This window comes from Balaenoptera physalus (assembly GCF_965194825.1).
Source record: "Balaenoptera physalus genome assembly, chromosome: 10".
NCBI classification, from domain to species: domain Eukaryota; kingdom Metazoa; phylum Chordata; class Mammalia; order Artiodactyla; family Balaenopteridae; genus Balaenoptera; species Balaenoptera physalus.
The window spans coordinates 99,477,213-99,491,159 of NC_138889.1; the positions used below are offsets into that span (position 1 = coordinate 99,477,213).

Below are 13,947 nucleotides of genomic sequence, written 5' to 3' on the forward strand. Positions count from 1 at the left end.
CAGACCCTACTACCTCAGGGAGTTCACAATCTGACAGACAGGCAATTCCCTATCAGGGGAATGTCTGCTGCCATTGGGGGAGGGCTGGGGTGTGACTGGGGTTGTGGACGCTTCCCTGCTTTCCTTGGCTCCCTGAGCCTCGGTTTCCCTACCTGTCAAATATAGATATGCAACTTCCTTGTCTCCTTGGGTAATTGTGAGGATTAGATAAGACAATGCGTATGAAAGCACTTCAGAAAGTTAAAACCACAAGAAAAGTGTAGGATGGGGATGGTAAGTTCTGACAAGCTGGGGAGGGGAGAGAGTACTTAAGACGATGGGTTTCTGAACTCATTTTATCCTGGATTCTCTGATCCATGCTTTGTCTGGGGGGAGGACCAAGCCACCTCCCTGCATTGGCTCCAGGCTCCGTTCACCTCAGGCCCAGAGTTAGGCTTTTGATAATAACAATGGCTAACAGTTATTGAGCACTCACTGCATTCTAGGCCCTGTTCTCAGTGTTACATGTGTTTGCTGTATAGATATATACATATGTTATTTGTATACATGTGTTATATGTATTTCCTCATTTTATCCTCATAATCCTATGAGGGGAGCATTAAGCACCTAACAAATATTTGATCCTCATTACAACACTGTGAGGTAGGAACTATTATTTCCCCCTTACAGATGAGGAAACTGAGACCCAGAGAAGTGAAGTAAACTTAGCAAGGAGTGAGCTAGGAGTCAAAAGAAAGCTTATCTGCAGAGCTTGGGCTCATCCCCTGCCCCCCACACACAGATGCTCATGTGGCTCTGAATCTTATTCTCAGACAGAGGGCTTTTCTGCTCATCCCTTCCAGACTAGGACAGGCTCCAAGTATTCCAGGCCAGAAAGCCAACAACTCCGGACTCCAGAAGTCAGTCCTTACCCACTCTCCAGGTGGGACCCCAGGGCCAGAAGCAAAGCCCCAGCAAATTCATTCAGTCAGTAAAAAATGAATGAACAGGGAGCTCCCCTGGCGGTTCAGTGGTTAAGACTCTGTGCTTCCACTGCAGGGGGCGCAGGTTCAATCCCTGGTCAGGGAACTAAGATCCCACATGCTGTGTGGTGCGGCCAGAAAAAAAAAAGAATGAACAACATTTCCTTACATATTTATAATTCTTTACAGAGAAAAAACAAGCACCTCCTATGTGCCAGCCACTGGATGCTTTACTAATAAGAGGTTTGTTGAGTAACTACTATGTACCAGGGACTATTCTAAGTGCTTGACATGCATTAACTTGTTTAATCTTCACAATAACCCTAGCAGATAGGAACTATTATCATCCCCACTGTACAAAGGAGGAAATGAAACATAGAGACATTAATCAACTTTCCCAGGATCGTGGAGCCCAATATTTTTCAGACTATTTTGTTTCTGAGAAATATATTTTACATCCTTCCCAAGAACATACACACACACACACATACACAAAACTGAGATTTAAAAAATCTACAAAGTATTTAACTTCCCTATGTGCACTCTGATATTTTTCTACTCTATTTTATTCTGTTTTCTTTTTTCTTAAATTCTGGTCGTGACCTACTAAATTGATTTCACAACCCATTAATGAGTCACCACCCACAGTTTGAACGGCACTGAGTCATAGCTAGGAGCATCAGGGCCAGGATTCAAATCCAAATGATATGGCTCTGGAGCCTAATCTCTTGGTATAAAGAATGGCTGGGAAAAGGGAGACACTGGAGGCATGCGGACAAGTGGGGACTGTACTAATGAGGGGGGCAGAGTCCTCAATAATCTCACCACCTTGCATTCCAGCAAAAGAGAATACAAAAGTCACTGATATTGCCTTTGGAATGCAAACTTGCTGGCATAGATACACTTATTCTTTAGTACTTAGTCCTCCCATGAAGGAAGTAGGGTGGACTGAGAAACAGACTTGGGCAATCTAAGTGATTTGACCAAGGTCACAGAGCCAGCACCAAAGCCCTGTGTCCTATCGCCTGGATTCTTTCACACCATCCAGGACTCACCCTTGAGGATACTGACGGAGAGGCTAGAGACAGCGGTGGAGGTGGTGGTGGCAGTAATGTGATGACGGGGTGACAGTAGTGATAGAAATGATAATAGTTGGTATGATGATGTGGGCCGGGGGGAAGTTGGTGGTGGTGGTGGTGGTATTAATGATGGAGGGAAGAGTAATGGGGAGGTTGCGGGGACAGCGGTGGTGGTGACAGGGCTGGTGGCACCACCAGAGCAGCATCTGCGCCCCCCTTTCCAGGGTGAGCTGACTCCCTCCTCTCCCCTCCCCCTTTGTTAGCACTTCCCTGAGCACCTGGACCACTTTGGAGAGAACATGGAGGACTTCTCCAACGACCTGTTCAGCAGTTTCTTTGATGACCCCGTGCTGGACGAGAAGAGCCCTCTACTGGACATGGAACTGGACTCCCCCACGCCGGGCATCCAGGCCGAGCACAGCTACTCCCTGAGTGGTGACTCGGCACCTCAGAGCCCCATTGTGCCCATCAAGATGGAGGACACCACCCAAGGTAAGAAGGGGTGGCGGAGCCCAGGGTACCAGACCCGAGGAGGGACACCAGACCCAGAGGAGGGACACCAGACCCAAGGAGGGACACCAGACCTGAGGGGGCTCCCACAAAAACCTCTCAGGAGAGGCCCCCGCCTTTTTGTTCCTCCGCAAGTCAGACCCAGAAGGGCACTTCTCAAGAGGGTCTTTGGCTGACTTAGGTCAGTGATGTGCAAAGGGTGGGTCCCAGACCAGGGGCAGCACCTGGGAACTTGTTAGAAATGCAGATTCTCAGGTCCCACCCAGACCTGCTGGATCGGAAACACTGTGGGGAAGATCCAGCCTTCCAGGTGATTCTGATGCATGCTTAGGTCTGGGAACCAGCCTTAGATGGAACAGCTGGGGGCGAGGGGAGGATTAAACAATAAATGTGGACAAGTCACCAAGACTCTAGAACCTTACCACCTCCTCACACTGTGATGTCCTCTGAGATGTTACCTGGGCGAAACACCTGCACCCTATTTTTTTTTTTTTTTTTTTTGCCACATCACACGGATCTCAGGATCTCAGTTCCCCGACCAGGGATCGAACCCGGGCCCCAGCAGTGAAAGCCCGGAATCCTAACCACTAGGCCACCAGGGAACTCCCCTGCACCCTACTTTTATTGCCAAAGGTAGGGTTCTCTAAAGCTCTCCTCTCCCCCACCTCCCTCCCTTTTAAGCAAAGGGCCCTTTGAGTTTTTCCTCTCAGGTGATCAACATTTGAGAACTCCAGACTGTGCCCCACCTAGAAATGGTCTCTTTAGGCATTTCCTCATATGGCTGCATCATATTTGGACACATGTCTTAGCCTTGATAAGCCTCAGTTTCTTCATCTACAAATGGGAATAACAATAAACATTTCTATAGCACTCTCCAGTTTACAAAGTACCTTCGTGTTATTATCTCATTTGTTTCTCACAACTCACAGGTGAGGTCAGGATCACTTTTATCATACTCCCCATTTGTCTGATAAGGAAAATGAGACTTCGGGAAAGCTGAGTTGTTTAGGTTACGCACACAGTCAATGCAGAGCAGGAACTTGGGAGCAAGCAGGCCCCCTGATTCTAAACCTCACACCCATGCCACTACCACATTTGCCAGCCTTAAGGGGCGCTAAAGGGTACTGGCTTTGGTGTGCATCCTGGTGCCTCAACCGGCTGTTGTGTGATCTTTAACAAGTTGCTTAACCTCTCTGGACCTCGGTTTCCTCAATTACAAAATGAAGACACTAGGTATCTTGAGAATTCTGGCCAGGATTAAAAATATATATATGAAAAGTACCCAGCTCAGTCAGTGACCAGCACATTTCATATATATATGTGTGTGTGTGTGTGTATATATATATATATGTAAAATTAGTGACTATTTCCTTATGTGTATAAAAGTCCTATTAAAACTATCGTGTCTAGAACCATGAACAGGGTTCTTATTCCTCTTTCCCTTTGGAGGACAATGGTCTTGAGTGAGTATTTTAATCTTCTCAACTATTAAATGGGCAGAATAGCAGTGCCCGCCGCCAGGGTTGGTGGGAGGAATACACAAATTCATATGCAGCAAGAGCTTAGAATTAGACTCAGTGCAAGAAGTGTGAGCTGCTTCTGAGGGTCTTTGAGATTCCCCAGGGGCAGAGACGGGACTTTGTACCCGGCCCCCATCCAGCCGCTTGAGGGCAGGGACACCTTCTGGGGCTTTAAGTGGCTCCAGGGCTCGTGGCTATGGAGGTCTCAACTTCCCTGTGTGCCCTGGCCTCAGCCCAGCCTCTGGAGGTCACCTCGATGGGGTGTCAGGCCCCAGCCTGGGGAAGGGTAGCATGTGGGGTGGACAGCCTCCCAGCCCGGCAACTCCTCACCACCCCAAGTCTATTTTTAGAGCAGTTTGTCTGTGGGTCCTTTGCAGGGGGCAGCTTCCCGGAGGCCGGCGGGCTGGCCCTGTAATTTGGGAAGATTGTGGGTGTTCTTGGAGCCCAGGGGCAGCCTGCAGCCCAGAACTGAGGCCCTCAGCCTCCCAGCAGGGCAGGGCCTAGCCTCTGAGGTGGGATCAGGCAGCTGCTGACCCCTCTCTCCACCCACAGTGGGTTCCAAAGGCTAGAGTCTCCTCTAGCCCACCCATGCTGGCTCTTCAGACCTCTGCCTCACCAGAGCCAGGTGCTGGGGCCACCAGGAGCAGGGCTGACGCCAAGTGGCACCCATCAGGAAAAGGGGGGATGCCCAGCAGCCCTGTGACCCAGGTGAGGCCAGGAGGCCCACGAGGTGGACGCTGCCCTGGGAAACCTGAGCATCACCCCTCACGCCCCACATGGCCCCCCAGGCACCAGGTCCTGTGGATTCTTCCTTCTAAATTTGTCTCCAGTATGTTCCTTCCTCTCCATCCCCACTGCCACTGCCTTAGCATGTACCTCACCTTCTCTCGCTGGACAATTTCAACAGCCTCCTGCGGGTCTCCCTGCTTCGCTCTGCCGGGCCAGTCTGCACACACAGGCAGAATGATCTTTTTCAACATTACAAATCTGACAAAGTCGCAGCTCCAAGGCCATGCCATCCCTGCTGGCCTCTCTGACCCCACCTTCTCCTTCCCTTTGCATTCTAACTGCACTAAACTGCTCGTGACTCTCACCAGATCCCCAGCACCTAGCATGGTGCTCAGCAGATGTTTACTCAATAACAATAATTGTATTCACAATAGTTGCCATTTATTGAACATTTACTTCTTGTCAGGTACTTTTACAGATGAGGAAGCTAAAGCTCAGAGAGGTTAAGCAACTTACCTAAAGTCACACAGCCAGTCAGGAGGGGTCTGTTGTCCAAGCCCACTCTGTAAACTGCTGAATGAAGAAGATGCCCCCACCTCTTCTGGCCCCAGCCCACTCAGCCCTCCTACCTCACAAGCGCCGCTCCCTGCCCTTTTCCGCCTGCCTCCTGGTATACCCTAGCATCTCTCCACAGTCCTGTCCAGAGCAGCTCCAAGGGGCCAGGAGAGGGGCTGAGCCCTCTGCTCTAGGAGTCCCCTGAGCCTGGGTCCTGCCCCCTTCCCTAGATGTGGAACACGGAGCGTGGGTGCTGGGACACAAACTGTGCTCGGTCATGGTGAAGCAGGAGCAGAGCCCGGAGCTGCCCGTGGACCCTCTGGCTGCCTCCTCAGCCATGGCTGCCGCTGCTGCCATGGCCACCACCCCGCTGCTGGGCCTCAGCCCCCTGACCAGGCTGCCCATCCCCCACCAGGTGAGCCTGGGGACTGTTAGTAGGGGCTGAGGGAGGGAGGAGGGATGATGGGTCTCTGTGGGAAGGGCAATCCAAAGCCCTGTGCACACAGGGGCTCTGTGAACAGGGAGCAATGTGACCCTCAGGACTGAGAGTCGGAACTCCCAGACCAGGCCCCTGCCCATCCCTTGGGCCATCCCTTCACCATCCTAGAACGGGCTCAAACCACAGCACCCTCGGAATAAGCTGGGGCCCTCACTGTGTGGAGAAGAAAGATGACAGGGACCCAGGTAGGGCTGGGCATCAGGGGCCCAGTCCAGGGCCTCAGGGAAGGAGACAGCCCAGGCCATTTAATTTTCTCAGAGTGTCTGGATTTTTAAAAAGGAAGAAACACCTAAATGGAAATATAAAAATTATGCCATATTTCAATTGTTTATATTCATGAGATGAATATTTTTAACCCACACCCTCATGCCAGCCCTCACCCCCGTGGATGTATAGATAAGAGCAGTCGGCTATAAATCCAAAGTTGACATCCCAGACCCCTGGCTCCTGGGAGAGTCCCTGACTGGGTCCCAGCTCTGCTCTCACTTGTGCTCTGGGCATGTTGCCTTCCCTGTTTTTTCCTCAGCTTCCTTCTCTGTAAAATGGGAGCATGAACTACTGCTAAGGGGGTCCTACCGCTGAGTCTACAGCATGAGGGTTACCTTGAAATCCCTAGAGTCAAGGTTTGGCTGGCACTGCCCCCTGCTGGCCACGCAGCTCACCTGATCAAAATGTACGGGACCAAAAGTGAGAAAGGTCAGCCCCTCCTACTCCACCAGGGACCTGAGGATTCAGGGTTGGCTGCAAATGGGGAGGATCTTTTGGGACCACCTCTAGGGCTGGCTCTGCGACGACTCAGCCCTCGCCATAGCAGGAAGGGAAGGCATGACGGCAGCGGCAGCCAGGGTCTTGGATGCTGGGCTCATGCCTCAGAGAAGGAAACTGAGGCGGAAGGGGTTAAGCAACTTGCCCCACATCGCACAGTCAGAAGCAATGGAGCTGCATTCCAAACTCAGCCGCCAGACCCCGGAGCCCACACTTTCCACTCTAGTGAGGCCGCGACCCCCTAGTGGAAGGCACAGGAACCAGGAGCTGGTATGACAGTGATGAACGTGTGACCCACATGAGAGCTGTCACCCTATTGCGTCGCAGTCCCTTCATCTGTCACTTGAGGCCTGAGCTGGGATGTAGACCAGGGAATCTCCAAGGTCCCTGCCAGCCTTAACTTCCTGGGATTCTTACTCATCTGCCTAAATTCGGGATTCTGGGTGGTCCCACCCACGATATCATGACCTCTCTGCTGGCTGCAGACCTGGAGAGGAGAGATGGCCCTGAAATCGAACACCCGACACAGTGCCTTCTCAAAGAGAACATCCCTTGTATGTGTGTTGGTCCTCGTGTGTAGGAAGCCATGCCTGTTGATGTCCTTTCTGGAACAGCAAGTTGGGATGGCATAAAGAAATAGGAATGCATGTTTATTTAAAGCATTAATCTAATTCTATCAGTCCCTTGCTTAAAAACCCATTAGGGGCTCCTCATTGTTTCAAACTTCTTTGTCTGGATTCTACTCACCCCCTCCCCACACCCTCCCCCCAGATCTTCTGGTCTTGTTTCTCACCACTCCACCTCTGACACACACCCCTACACTCTGGACACCCTTAATACTTGCAGTTTCCAGATCTAGCTGTGCTCTGTCTGGCCTCTGTGCCTTTGCAGATGCTTTTCCCTCTTCTTGGAATGCCTCTCCCCTCATCTACGTCCTGCCCCATCCTTTATCTGGAATACTCCTATTTATACATCAGAACCCAAACTTCAGCTGCTCAGGGAGCTTTCTCTGGGCCCCCAGCCAGTTAATGCCTCCTTCATCTGTGCTGTTGTTACCACTCATTGAACAACTACGATCTGCCAGACATTACCTCCAGTCCTCACGGCAACCCACATGGGCTCACAGTCAATGTAGGGCCAGCCTCCGCCAAAAAGATGGCCCTGGCCTCAGAGGCCACAGGACGCCCTCTTTCTCTGAGCTTAGAGGCTAAACAATGCTACTTGGCCACCATTCTCTTTTCTTAGGTCTACTTGACTTCTCTAAGCACGAGAACTTGCCTCTGCTCCTCTGGAATGTGCCTGGAACCCTGGGCCCAGATACTTTCTTTTTTTTTTTTTTTTTTTAGATGTTATTCCTGAAGTACACCTCCTATTTCTTTTTAAGTTTATTTATTTATTTCTTTATTTTTGGCTGTGTTGGGTCTTCGTTTCTCTGCGAGGGCTTTCTCTAGTTGCAACGAGCGGGGGCCACTCTTCATCGCAGTGCGCGGGCCTCTCACTGTTGCGGCCTCTCTTGCTGCGGAGCACAGGCTCCAGACGCACAGGCTCAGTAGTTGTGGCTCACAGGCCCAGTTGCTCCGCGGCATGTGGGATCTTCCCAGACCAGGGCTCGAACCCGTGTCCCCTGCATTGGCAGGCAGACTCTCAACCACTGCGCCACGAGGGAAGCCCCAGATACTTTCTTAATGCTGCAGGGCAGACCCCAGGCCCAGGGAGAGAGGGAGGTTGGATGGCATGGTGGGGACGGGCCCCCCGGGGCAGCTGACGGAGCTGGACCTGTCTCTTCCTCAGGCCCCAGGAGAGATGACTCAGCTGCCAGTGATCAAAGCAGAGCCTCAGGAGGTAAACCAGTTCCTCAAAGTGACACCAGGTAAGTGTGTCCAGAGAGGGACTCTTCCTCTCCAGTCTTGGGCAGACTGCATTCTCTTTTTTTTTTTAATTTATATTTATTTTTGGCTGCGTTGAGACTGTTGCTGCACACAGGCTCTCTCTAGTTGCGGCGAGTGGGGGCTACTCTTCGTTGTGCTACGCGGGCTTCTCATTGCGGTGGCTTCTGTTGTTGCAGAGCATGGGCTCTAGGGTGCACGGGCTTCAGTAGTTGTGGCACTCAGGCTCAGTAGTTGTGGCACACGGGCCTAGTTGCTCCAGTTGCTCCACGGCATGTGGGCTCATCCCTGATCAGGGCTCGAACCCATGTCCCCTGCAGTGGCAGGCGGATTCTTAACCACTGCGCCACCAGGGAAGCCCAGACCGCATTCTTTACTCCCTTGGTCCAGCCCACCCATCTCCCTCGACACCTCCCATCTCTCCCCAGAATATTCTCTCTTTCCCACCCTGCCCATTCTCCATCCCTCCAGTCCCCTTCTTACACAATCTACAGCTGTCATCACTATTATGAACACCTTCTCACCCCTCCTATCATTCATTAATTGAAGTCCACTCTATAGCCATCAGTCCATCCATCCATCCATCTACTCATTTATCCATCTATCTGTCCATCCATCCATCTATCCATTTATCCATCCGTCCAACTAGAGTTCACTGGGCATCTCCTAGTCCCAGGAGCTGGGGAAGCAGAGAGAGAAGACAGTCCCTGTACCCAAGTAGATCACAGAGTGGTGTGAGCCACAGACAAACCACCAATTATACAGCAGTGATATGGATTAAAGATGGCAGATCCCCAGGAAGCCTTGAAAGCACATCCCCAGACCTGACAGGGGAGAAGAGAACAGAGGAAGCTTCTTGGATTGACCAGAAAGAGAAAGGGCTAACTGAATCTTTCCAATCCCACCTCATTAATTCATCAAACATTGATTAAGCATCTACTGTGCTTATTCAGGCCCTGGACTAAGTACCACAAGGTTTAGAAAGATGAATAAGGCCCAAGTTTCACCCTCAAGTTGGTCCCAGCCTCTGAGAGAAGATACAGAATTAACAGGAGGTAGAAAGGGACCAGTGTGAAAACACCTTACATTGTAGAGTGCCCTTCAGTTCATAAAGCGTGTTCCCATACATTAGCCCGTTGCATCCTCCTGGCTCCATGCAAGGAGTCCTTTCACCCCCATTCAGCAGGAAAGTGAGGCTGGGAGAGGTTAAGTAAACATAACTATAGGTCACACAGTTGTGGGGTGCAACAGTCAAGACTTGAACTCAGGTCTCTCTGAGTCCAAGTTCAGTGGTCTTTACAGTCTGGCATCCATAATAGGCAAATGAGAGCCAAAGAAGGGAGAGGAGACTCCTGCAGGAGGCAGTCATGGGCCGAGCCCGGAAGGATGCAGTGCTTCCTCCTGCCAGCCTCAGCCCGGCTCTGCGGTGCAGTCAGCTCCAGATTCCCGCACCTGGACTTAAATCTGTGCATTCAGTGCTGGCCTGGGAGCTCTCCCTGCAGCAAGGCTCTTGGTCCTCTTGGCTCTGCCCAGGCCTCTTCCTGACCACCTGCAGAGCGTCAATCTTCCTGATGCTGTGGCCCCAGAGAGGCAGCACAGAAGGCATGCTGGGGAGAGCAGTGCTCCTGGTGGGTCTACTGAAAGCCCAGTGCCTGCTGTCCTGTTACCCTGAGGTTGAAAATGGACACCCTGGGGTTTTGCAGTGGAAAGAAAGGGACAGAGGCTGTGGCTTGCCCAGCCTGATCCCCATGGGTCTTGCTATGGGCAGACTCCAGTCACCTCCTGGGGTTGCCAAGTGGGAGGCTCAAAGATCCTGAGCCCTGTGAAGTCAGGGGTAGGGCAGGGCCCCCAAGAATCCAGCCTCTGTGATATCCCCACCAAGAACCAGGCTTAAAGGAGCCAGGCTTCTGTGGAGTCAGAGATGGGGTGGCACTCAGGAATTGTCTTCTGGGACATCAGCTCGTCTTTCTGACATGGCAGAGGGGCTTCTGATGTTATAGCGGTCAAGGCCCCAGCAGCCAGTCCCACAGTCAGTCCGGGCTGGCTTAGGCCCATGCCATGCTGAACTCTGATTGTGCGACCAGAGCTGGGGCGCCACCCTGCTAACCTGGCTTCTCCTGCTCTCCCCAGAGGACCTGGTGCAGATGCCTCCGACGCCCCCCAGCAGCCATGGCAGCGACAGTGACGGCTCCCAGAGTCCCCGCTCTCTGCCCCCCTCCAGCCCCATCCGGCCCATGGCCCGCTCCTCCACAGCCATCTCCACCTCCCCCCTCCTCACTGCCCCTCACGTAAGCAGCTGGGGGTGGATTGACCCTAGAGTCAAGGAATTGAGTGCCTGGGGAGCCCTAAGCCTGATCCCCACCCCCATCAGAATTCAGAGAGGTGCCTGCCCGGCAGATGGGAGTGGCAATCTTTTAATCGTGCCTTGGGGTAAATAGGAAACAGGCAGAGAGTGCAAGAGGCCTGCCGAACGCACACTATTGCAGAGCCAGGACTAGAACTTGACATTCCTCACCTTCAAGGGGACGGCCCAGGCTGCCCCCAAAGAGCACTGTTTGGAGAACAATGTTCAGGAGGCCCGGAATCCACTGGGATGGGTGTGGAACCTCCCAAGTCAAGAGGTGGTGGGTGTCTGAGGTGGGTGCTGTTTAGGGGGCCCTGGACAAGTAAGCTTTGAGGCTGTGGGTTCCAGGATGGGCTCTCGGGACCACCCCACCCCCAGCAATATACTGAGGGCCAAACATGCCAGGCTCCCAGCAACATCCTGAGCACTTGATACATGTTATTGGATTTAATTCAGATCTGCCCCTTTTTCAGATGAGGAGACCGAGGCTCAGTGAGTTGAGTGCCTTGTCCAGGTCATGCGCAGAGTAAATGGCAGAGCTTGAATTTGAATGCAGGGCTGTCTGGTTCCTAACTATCATGTCCCCCTTCCCACAGAAATTACAGGGGACGTCAGGGCCACTGCTCCTGACGGAGGAGGAAAAGCGCACCCTGATTGCTGAGGGCTACCCCATCCCCACGAAACTCCCCCTCACCAAAGCTGAGGAGAAGGCCTTAAAGAGGGTCCGGAGGAAAATCAAGAACAAGGTAAAGCGTGAGCCAGACCCTGCCCCTGCCCTGGGGCTCCCCTGGTGATGCCAGCCCTGAAGTTGGGGAGCCCCAGGAAGTGGATATGCAGTGTGGTAACTCCTGTTTGGGGGCTTCCCCCTCTAGATCTCGGCCCAGGAGAGCCGCCGTAAGAAGAAGGAGTACGTGGAGTGTCTAGAAAAGAAGTAAGAGGTCTTGGGCAGGTGGGCGGCTCGGGTGGCCTGGGCCCCACTCCCCAGCCCGGCCTGCTCTCCCCAGCCCTCTCTCACAGGGGCGGGGGGCACGGGGACTAGGATGCTGGTGGGCAGGGCTAAGGGGGCAGCAGTGAGTCTGGGGGCTGCCCCTGAGCCTGTGCCTGCTTGGCCACTGCAGGGTGGAGACCTTTACATCCGAGAACAACGAACTGTGGAAGAAGGTGGAGACCCTGGAGAATGCCAACAGGTGGGTGGTGCCACCTGCGTCCCCCCGGCCCCTGCCCTTCTGCAGCCAGTGCCTGGCTATGGCATAGCTCTGGGAGGCAGGAGAGAGGAGAGGTCACTGAGTTCAGGATGATGGGAACCCCAGAAACAGGGACTCTGCAGCCTGGGACCCTCAGTTTCCCATCTAGATACCAGACAGGGCTGGTGAGGTGCTTAAACGTGATGATACAGACCAGCACAGCAGCAGCCCCTGGGAACTTGTTAGAAATGCTTGTTCTCAGGCCTCATGCCAGGCCTATTGAATCAGGAACTCCAGGGGGAGGGTTCAATGATCTGTGTTTTAATAAGCCCTCCAGGTAATTCTGATGCACCCTAAAGTTAGAACCTACCGGTGTACATGCTTGCCACCCAAAGCGAGTTTCTCAGACCAGCAGCATTAGCATCACGTGGGGGCTTGTTAGAAATGCAGAATTTTAGGGGACTTCCCTGGTGGTCCAGTGGTTAAGATTTCGCCTCCCAATGCAGGGGGCGTGGGTTCAATCCCTGTTCGGGGAGCTAAGATCCCACATGTCTCGCGGCCAAAAAACCAAAACATAAAACAGAAGCAATATTGTAACAAATTCAATAAAGATTTTAAAAATGATCCACATCAAAAAAATCTTAAAAAAAAAAAAAAAAAGAAAGAAAGAAATGCAGAATCTCGGGACTCTCCCCAGACTTACTGAATCAGAATCTGCATTTCAACAATATCCTTGGGTGATTCACCTGCACAATTAAGCTTGAGAAACATTAGTATGGAACCCGCACAGGATCTGGCATGCAGTAGCCACGTAAAGTCACAACTCTGGGTGCCATTTTTGTGATCCTGGAAAAACTGTTACGTACACCTCTCTGGGCCCCAGTTTCTCTGTCTAAATGGAGATGATAGAAGCAGTATCTCCCAGGATTCATGTGACGATGTGATGAGACCTAGCAAGTAAAGGGCCAGCACTGTCCTTGGCATTTGAGAATGTTCCATTCATGTTAGCTTTTCTTCTTCGTTTTTTCTTGTTATTATTCTGAATTCTTGATAGTGACCAGCCATGAGCCCACAGTAGGTTTGTGGGAGTGATAATTGTTTGCTGGGAGTAATTAAAATAACAGACAACAGCTAGTATGTAGCAGGTGCTCAACAGAAGGCTTTTTCCTTCTTTCCTTCCTTCTCCCCCAGCTTCTCCAGCGGGATCCAGCCACTCCCCTGATTGACCTGGAGAATGCCCCCCTGACTCAGGGATAGGGGGCGGGAGCCCTCACCCCTCACCCCCTTCCTCTGGCCCAGATTCCTCTCTAGTCCCAAATAGGGCGAGGCCCTTGGAGCTGTTTCGCCACCTGCTGTACATTCTGGGAACTGCAACCCCACCGACCGGCTGGGTGGAGGAAAGAGAGAATTAAACATTTGTTCACCAAGGGTGGGCTGGGCACCCTCTGTGGGTACCCAGAGGATTTCTCGCCGGGGGGGACCCAGTCCTTGCCCTCAGGGAGCCCACAGTTAGCGAAGGAGACTAACATAGATATTCATAAATAAACGAAGTGTTACAGGCGCTGTGATAAAAGCAAAAACAGCAACAAAATTAACGAAACTGGTAGCTACCATTTCCTGGACACTTGCTCCTCACCATGTACCAGGCAGCTGCCAGACGTGTCCTTCGTATCAGCTCAAGGTGCCGTGGATACAAAGGAGGGAGGGTCAATTTAGCTGTGGCTGGTGCAGGGTAAGAAAAAGAAAGTGGCCTCAGCTGAGGTGGTCCAGGCTCGCCTCCAGCCGCCCCTTTGGCCAGGAGCGTCACGGGGCACCCCTGAGCCTCCATAGGGTGCCCCAGCCGCACCACAGAGGAGCCACGCGAGAGGTGACCTTTTCTGTCTTGACTGAAACGGGCACCTGGCGTGGAAGCCA

The 13,947-nt window shown here is 52.4% G+C and overlaps 1 protein-coding gene across 2 annotated transcripts in view; it reads left to right on the forward strand.

Moving 5' to 3' along the window:
- Positions 1-13,947, forward strand: part of CREB3L1 (cAMP responsive element binding protein 3 like 1) — a 35,671-nt gene that overhangs the window by 17,061 nt on the left and 4,663 nt on the right. For both annotated transcript variants that reach the window (XM_082410788.1, XM_082410789.1), the window contains exons 2-8: positions 2,305-2,533; positions 5,586-5,770; positions 8,411-8,489; positions 10,636-10,793; positions 11,446-11,595; positions 11,722-11,780; positions 11,968-12,036. In XM_082410788.1, coding sequence (XP_082266914.1) covers positions 2,305-2,533; positions 5,586-5,770; positions 8,411-8,489; positions 10,636-10,793; positions 11,446-11,595; positions 11,722-11,780; positions 11,968-12,036 — 929 coding nt within the window. The remainder of the gene's footprint in view (positions 1-2,304; positions 2,534-5,585; positions 5,771-8,410; positions 8,490-10,635; positions 10,794-11,445; positions 11,596-11,721; positions 11,781-11,967; positions 12,037-13,947) is intronic.